At 46.2% G+C, this 8,429-nt stretch overlaps 1 protein-coding gene across 1 annotated transcript; it reads left to right on the top strand.

The window, feature by feature from the left end:
- Positions 1 to 1,043: 1,043 nt before the first annotated feature.
- On the top strand, positions 1,044 to 4,554 carry ASNSD1 (asparagine synthetase domain containing 1). Its single transcript, XM_056861528.1, has 3 exons — positions 1,044 to 2,507; positions 3,818 to 3,999; positions 4,269 to 4,554. The coding sequence occupies exons 1-3, from the start codon at positions 1,044 to 1,046 to the stop codon at positions 4,552 to 4,554; spliced, it is 1,932 nt and encodes a 643-aa protein (XP_056717506.1).
- Positions 4,555 to 8,429: the final 3,875 nt, after the last annotated feature.

Consider the following 8,429-nt stretch of genomic DNA (forward strand, 5'->3'; position numbering starts at 1 on the left):
CTTCTTAATAAATTAACAGCTTCCTGTATTGAGGAGGAATTATTAAATTCTAATACAGCCAGATTTTTTTCTTACTTGACTTTAATCTTCCTTGAAGGGAGATATTTAAGCCTTATTTTTTCTTGTCTTGCAGAAAGTGTACAAACAGCAGCCCAACAGCTACATATGTTTTCTAGCGGACAGGACCCAAACACTCTCCGACAGTAAAAGTACGTTCACAAGACTTATTTAATATGTATTGTATGGGCTATTTACCTGATTTTGTTCCCTTTGGGGAAACAAATTCACATGTCCTGTGTTGGTGTCTTGTGTTCTGTGGTTGCTGGAATTTGGTGTAGATGACGTCGTTGTTTTTAAAGTAATAATGTCCTGATTTATATTACAGCATATGCTTTCATGGACTCAAACCCGCTTCTCTGTGCCGTGCTAGGATAACTGGGCTGCCCCACTAAGAATTAGTATGCACCAGTGTGGTGTAGTGGTTCAGAGTGGTGGTTTGGAGAGGGGTTGGATCCTAATCATCACTAGTGGAGTGACGCCCAAAGATTGGGGCTTCCCAACCTCCCCACAGGGCCTTGTGAAATTGTGCTCCTGAGGGTCAAGAATCAAACCGGCGTACAATCACCTTACCTTCCCCCTCCCCACAGCAGACACCTTGTGAGGTAGGTGGGGCTGAGAGAGTTTGGAGAGAACTGTGACTAGCCCAAGGTGACCCAGCTGGCTTCATGTGGAGGAATGGGGAATCGAACCCAGTTCCCCAGATTAGAGTCTGCCACTCAAGTGGAGGAGAGGGGAATCAAACCTGGTTCTCCAGATTAGAGTCCACTGCTCTTGACCACTATACCACGCACAAGAGTCACTGGAAATGACAGTCCTGCTAGGAAATATTGAATTGTTTGACAGGGTAGCTAATATGTTAAAGCTATTTTTCTCTCTCCTTTCTACGTAGATGCATTAGATGAACTGAGGAAGGCCTACCAGGAAATGGAAAATTCAGAGAAAGCCAAAATCAAGAAATAGATAACCCAAACGTTAGTTTTGCTATGTGTGGCATTTGTTGTGTGGTCAGCCTGTCCCTTTGTCCTCCTGACAGTTCGCTCTTGAAAGAGGGCACCACGCACAATCTTAGAAGAAGAGGACCGGACAGCAGCCAACAGCTGGTCAAATCCGTCCTCCGTCCGCCATATCACTGCTTATTTTCTGGCCATGTGCTTCACTTAAGGGGGCTACTGACTCCTCAGCCCCTAGAAGACCCTGCGACTGGAAACGTGTTTCTTTGGAATGGAGAAATCTTCGGTGGAATCCACGTCGAGATGGAAGAGAATGACACTCAAGCTCTGTTCCGCCATCTTTGTTCATGCAGTAGCGAATTGGACGTTCTGTCGGTCCTGTCCTCAGTTCGGGGTCCGTGGTCGTTCGTGTTTTATCAGGCGTCCAGACATTACTTATGGTTTGGAAGAGATTACTTTGGCCGCCGCAGTTTGTTGTGGCAGTTCAATAAGGAGCAGGGCTGTGTCCTCGTTCTCTCTTCCGTGAGCGCCGTCTCTGAAACTGACACCCAGTGGCAGGAAGTTCCAGCGGCTGGAATCTTCAGATTGGATCTCCAGGTCTGTGCTGCATCTGAAGGTTTGGTTTTGACGTTGCATCCATGGAGATATTCCTCCAATGAGAATGTAACTGAAGAAGCGAACGTCGGTGACCGAAATCTATCTTTGAGAGATTTGTCAAGTCATGTGTCTTTCAAAGTGAACGAATGCCCCTCATTGGTCGTGCCTGTGCTTCCTTTAAACATGGCTCTTGACGTGCCAGAGGAGCCCCGCTTCTCTGATTTTGCCGATAATGAAGCCAGCATTGGGATTCTTCGGAGCTTTCTTTCCGAGCACCGCAAGAAGAGACTAGTTCACCAGTTTATTGATGTTTTGAGCAGAGCCGTAAAAAAGCGAGTCTTATGTGTGGTTAGAGATACGGATCGATCAGAAGGAGAAATGTCCAAGGCCGCTCTGAGGAGAACCCATGTTGCCGTACTGTTTTCCGGGGGTATCGATTCCGTTCTTCTAGCGAGGCTGGCGGATAGGCACGTGCCGTTGGACGAACCCATCGATCTTCTCAACGTGGCCTTCGCCAGTCCCAACCTAGTTGGACAAAACCATTCCACTCAGAAACGCTGCAAGGAGAAAAGACGGTTGCCTAGTTCAGAATGCCTTAACAATGCTGATACGGAAACCCGCGATCCTTTGTCCTGTTTTAATGTGCCGGACAGAATCACAGGCAGGGCAGGACTGGAAGAACTCAAAGCATTGAATCCTTCCAGGTGTTGGAATTTCGTGGAAATCAATGTTACCCTTGAGGAACTGAAAGCCACGAGACGGCAACAGATAAGCCACTTGGTTTACCCGCTGGACACCGTTTTGGACGATAGCATTGGTTGCGCTGTCTGGTTTGCCGCCAGAGGAGAAGGTCTGGTTACTAACCAGGGGGACGCAAGACCTTATAAAAGTCCCACAAAGGTACGGAGCCATTTAACGGCTGGCCAATAAAAGCAAACAGAAAGTTGCTTAAAGCGTTGTGCTTATAAAACTATAAATGATTTCAGTTGATTTCATTCTCAAGCATTGCTTGTGGTCTGACAGAGCAGGACTTCCCTGCTTCCTCGCTCCTGCTTTGGCCTCTTGTTCTTGGGGCTGAAAGGACCCTCAAATTGGGGAGGTGGCCATGGCATCTGCTTGGCTTACAGAAGGTCCCATGTTTGATCCCTGGCATCTCCAGTTAAAAGGTAGTAGGTGATGTGAAAGGCCTCTGTCAGAGTCCCTGAAGAGCTGCTGCTGGTCAGAGTAGACAATACTGGCCTTGATAGATACCAGTGGTGTGAGTGTATAAGGCAGCTTCATTCAGGAAGGAGTCATGGTTCAGTGGAAGAGCCTCTACTTTGCATGCAGAAGGTTGCAGGTTCAATCCCCAGCATCTTCAACTAAGGATCAGGTAGTAGGTAACGTGAAAGACCTCCACGTGAGTGGAGATCTGCTGCCAGTCTGTGCAAAAAATACTGACTCTGGAGGACCAGATGTCAGATTCAATATAAGGTAGCTTCATGTGTTCAAGAATACATGGAGGGTTTGGGGGGAGCCCTTTCCCTCTTCTGTAGGTCAATTTTAGCTCTCTCTAATTTTCAAGAGATTTGGATGCATCCGGGGCTAGATTTCCTAAATTTAACGCCAGCTGTATAAAATATTTTCTAATCAGACCTTGATTGAATCTGCTTTAAACTGTATTTAGAAGGTGGGATAATCCGTGGTTTAATTCAGCAAGTGCTAAAATGAACCTTGGATTATTTACCGTGAAGGTACCTTCTGCTCTGAGGTGAGGGTATCTTGCAACATTGGGTGATTTCCACTGGTTGCTCAGGGAGGCAGGATCAAATTTCAACTTCCTGTCTCCTGGGCTGGAATCGCCCCTTCCTCAGTTCGAAGACAGGAAGGAACCGGAAGGCATACCTAACTAGATAAAAAACCGACTAGGTGCCAATGGCTAAACAAAACAGAAGGACAATAGAAGGACTGCAGGGGATCACTAATTGACCCAAGTTGTCCTTCTCCCTATAAACATTCTTAAACCTTGATTCAGGATTGTTCCATGAAATAAACATCGATCTGTGCCCATTAAGTGCAGGGCTAGCTTTGCAACCATAGCGTCATTTTACTGACTTATTTGCCAATTTTATTCATTTTGGGCGGGCAAGATGCCCTCTTAATTCGGCAAGTGCTTAATTCGGCTTAATTCGGCAAGTGCTAAAACAGCATGTTTTTTAATCCCTCGGTAGGTTGTGCTTACGGGAATCGGAGCTGATGAACAGCTCGCTGGCTATTCGAGACACCGTGTTTGCTTTAAAAAATATGGTTTCGAGGGCTTGAACAAAGAACTACAAATGGAACTGGGCCGTATTTCCTCTAGAAACCTTGGCCGAGACGACAGAGTGATTGGAGACCATGGCAAGGAAGCGAGGTAAGGCCGCACACCTGCAGCTGACAATCCTTTGGGCTGTTGGTAATGTTCGTCCATAGAATCATAGTGTTGGAAGGGGCCATAGAGGCCATCTAGTCACACCCCCTGCTTAATGCAGGATCAGCCTAGAGCATCCCTGACAAGTGCTTGTCCAGCGCTGCTTAAAGTTTGCCAGTGAGGGGGAGCTCAACAGCTCCCTAGGTGTCTGATTCCACTATCAAACAACTCTTACTATAAGAAATTGTGCTTGGTCTTGTTTTTCATTTTAGATTTCCGTTTCTGGACGAAGCGGTCGTGTCTTTTCTGAACTCTCTCCCCGTGTGGGAAAAAGCGGACTTGACGCTCCCTCGAGGCGTTGGAGAGAAATTGCTGCTGCGCCTGGCAGCTGTGGAGCTGGGCCTGATGGCCTCGTCCATCCTGCCCAAAAGGGCCATGCAGTTCGGTTCCAGGATTGCAAAACTGGAGAGCGGCACCGAAAGGGCATCAGACAAATGCGTGCGCCTCCAGTCGGGTGCAGAAGAGGAGCTCCCTGCCAAGGGCTCGAAGCCACTTTAACAAAAGTTAAAATGACTCCAGACAATTTCAGCAAACTTCATTAACGGCTGAGGAGGAGGTTTTGCGGTCTTGAATTGGGGGGAACCCCGCTGGCCTCACAGGGGCTTTTTGTCTCTTAAGTAGGCCCCAAAGAGGCACAGAAGCTAATCTATGACAGGGCCCAGGGGCATGGGGAAGGGCGGTGTCCGGAAAACCAGGCAGAGGGCAGGCTTGTGGATTTTGCCCTGGCTGAGAGGAACAAGGAAATGAGCAAGAGTCCAGTAGCACCTTAAAGACTAACAGAAATATTTTCTGGCAGGGTATGAGCTTTTGTGAGCCACAGCTCACTTCTTCAGGACATGAGGTCAGCTCGCTTCCAAGTTTCTAGGTTATTCCATGGTGGTAAGTTTCAACAAAGCCTGACACAGCCTGGGAGGTAGTCCCACTTCCTCTCCCAGCAAACAGCCCCGCCTTACTCCAGCCCCAGTTCCTATCTGGCCCCCATTTTTAGATCTCGCTGTGGTATATGCAGTTGTCCACCTAGCCGAGTCCTTGCCCCTACGGAGCGTCTCCATCCTCCGGCCCTGCTGAGGGAGTATGGACCTCTGCGGATCACCTTGGGCCAACCAGCCACGGCCTAAGTGTGTCTAATGGGACCCACATCTTAGCCCAGGTTTTTCCTTCCATATCTCCGGCTTGTCTTCCAGCAATATCTTGACCATCACACCCTACCTGTCCGTGCTCTGACAGATTGCAGAAGGGTGAAGCGGGCGGCAGGCCCTTCTCACCATAAGCTCACCACAACACCATTGATGGCAGAGAGACGTCAAAGGCAGTGAGGACTAATTTCTACTGGATTGGGCCTGTGTTTTGAAAAGTGTTTTGTCATCTGTGCGAAATAAAGGGTGTTTCTTTTTTTGCCTGCAGAGTTTGTCTATTAAAATTTTAAATGTGTAAGTTCATCACAACCAAAAGGAGCTACAAAGAAGAAGAGTTGGTTTTTATATGCTTTCTCTACCACATAAGGCAGAATCAAACTGACTTACAATCACCCTTCCCTCCCCACAACAGACACCCTGTGAGGTAGGTGGGGCAGAGAGAGCTCTTAATAGAACTGTGACTAGCTCAAGGTCACCCAGCTGGCTTCATGTGGAGGAGTGGGGACTCAAACCTGGTACTCCAGATCAGAGTCCAAAGATCCTAGGGGTGTCAAACTCATTTGTTACAAGGGCCGATATGATATAAATGTCACTTGGTCGGCCAGGCCATGTGTACCATAAAATTTAATACCTGATACCAGAGATGCAAACTTTATAGAAGACACAGGCAAAGCCAATTAATTTTTTTAACTATTTTTTACTTAAAATACAAACATGCTTAAAGTAACACTCCAGTATTTTATTTAACAGTCTTTGATAATTGACACATCTGGACTTGGGGGGGGGGGCTGGCTCATGGGCCGCATAAGAGCCCTCAAGGGGCTGAATCTGCCCCAGGCCTTATGTTTGATGTAAAAACAGGCATGGAAAACAGGAACATAAGAAAGGCCCTACTGGATCAGACCAAGGCCCATCAAGTCCAGCAGTCTGTTCACATAGTGGCCAACCAGGGGCCTCTAGGAAGCCCATGAACAAGACAACTGCAGCAGCATTGTCCTGACTGTGTTCCACAGCACCTCATAGAATATGCATGCTCTTCTGATCCTGGAGAGAATAGGTCTGCATCATGACTAGTATCCATTTTGACTAGTAGCCATGACTAGCCCTCTCCTCCATGAACATGTCCGCTCCCCACTTAAAGCCTTCCAAGTTGGCAGCCATCACCACATCCTGGGGCAAGGAGTTCCACAATTTATGTGTTGTGTGAAGACTTCCTTGTATCTGTTTTGACTTATCACCCTCCAGCTTCAGCAGATGACCCTGCGTTCTAGTATTATGAGAGAGGGAGAGAAGCTTCTCCCTGTCCCCTCTCCATACCATGCACAGTTTTATAGACCTCTATCATGTCTCCCCTTAACCACCTCCTTTCCAAGCTAAACAGCCCTGAAACTGGCCAGGATCAAGAAAACAAGAAAAGGGTACAGGAGTACTGAGAAGGAGTGTTTTCCAACCAAATAATACTCTGTTTTCTACGGAGCAGTCTTCAGAACACCTTCCAGGGAGGAAGCCCCATTGAAAAACATGAGACTGAAAAGGCCTGGTTAGGATTGCTTCCTTAGTAAGATATCACATCATCTTGAGCTTCTGCACGACATCACATTTACCTTAGCCGATTCATTTATGATGTCATTATTTTTTTAAACTAAAACTTTCAGGCGGTTTCCTAGGGAGTTTATATCACCCCTGAGGGGCGCGATGCCCACAGTTTGTGCTGTTACCAGGGGTTTAAATTACCATCTCCGCGTGGACTTTGAAAAGGCCCTTGAGAAGTTAACTCACCAAACTGAGTAAGCTTAGCTGTCACAGGATAAGAGGACAGGTTGTCTTATAGTTTAAAAATTGGTTAAATGGCAGGAAGGATAGAGCAAGAACCCATGGACAGTCCTCAGTGGAGTGAAGAAAACAGTGGGGTCCCATAAGGATCAGTACTGGGGCCAGCATTTAATTTGTTCATAAATGATCTGGAACTAGGGGTGAGAAGTTACACTGACCAAGTATGCACATGACACCAAATTGTTTAGGATGGTGAAAACTGAGGCTGATTGTAAGATCCAGGAGGATCTGGGCAAGCTGGGTCAGTGGGCAGCAGTGCGGTACATGGATGTTCAGTGTGGGCAAGTGTGAAGTGATGCGTACTAGAACAACCCCTCAACCCCACCTTTTAAGTACAAGCTAATGGGGTCTAAACTTGCTAAGGCTGAGAGAGAAAGAGACCTAGCCATCGTAACGGAGAGCTTAATGAAAGCGTCAACTTGGCGTGCCGCAGTGGTGAAAACGGCAAACTGTGTGCTGGAGATTAGTAGGGAAGGAAACCAAAAACAAGATAGCCGCAATAAATAAACGGAGATGCAGATATGGCTAAATGTATGTCTTTAGTACATAATAGATCAATTTCTGAGTTTTATGAAAAATGGAATGTGTTCTTTAACTATATGGTCAATAACTAATGGTAGAATTTAAGCAATGAAAGTATTATTAGATATGAAAATATAATTGGAATACAGAAGAGTGCTAGTTAAAGAAGGTAATAATTGAATTGTATCTGTAAAGTAAGTTCCAATATAACAATTTGTTTATGTTTGTATGCCTGTATGTTTAGTTTGGAAAATAAATTTTAAAAAAAAAACATGAAAAGAAGACAACCAATATTATAATACCCCTGCAGCATCATTTGGAATAGTGTGTGCAGTTCTGGTCACCATATCGGGAAAAGGACATAGTAGAGCTGGAAAATAGTACAGAAGAGGGCAACCAAGATGATTGCGGGGTTGGGGCAGCTTTCCTATGAGGAAAGCTTTGCTGAAGAGTCTGGGACTTTTCAGTTTGGAAGAAACTGACTCAGGTAGAGAAGGAGAGAAAGTAGACAAGAGCTGTTTATGCATTTCTTAAGAGCCCCTTTAATGCGGCCTTTTTTATTTGCTCCGTCCCTACCTCGAAGCATCCACTCAAGGCAGCATGAAGACTCACAGCAGTGGTTTAGCTATGCAAATGATGATTGCTAATGGCTATGCAAACGAAGGAGCAAGCGAGTGGGGGGATGGAATTTGTTTGATTTTCTCTTGCATCGGGACCATGAATAGGCATTTTAAAGGTCGGATTTAAAAAAGGAGCTTTGAGCAAGCATCACAATCAACCCTGCATAAAGGGAGAACTTTTTCCAGGGAGAACTTTTTCTCTCTATCCCAAAATACTAGAAGCCGATGGCATCAAATTGAGGGGTAGTAGATTCCAGATGGT

The sequence above is a fragment of the Euleptes europaea genome, chromosome 15, assembly GCF_029931775.1.
Source record: "Euleptes europaea isolate rEulEur1 chromosome 15, rEulEur1.hap1, whole genome shotgun sequence".
Lineage (NCBI taxonomy): Eukaryota > Metazoa > Chordata > Lepidosauria > Squamata > Sphaerodactylidae > Euleptes > Euleptes europaea.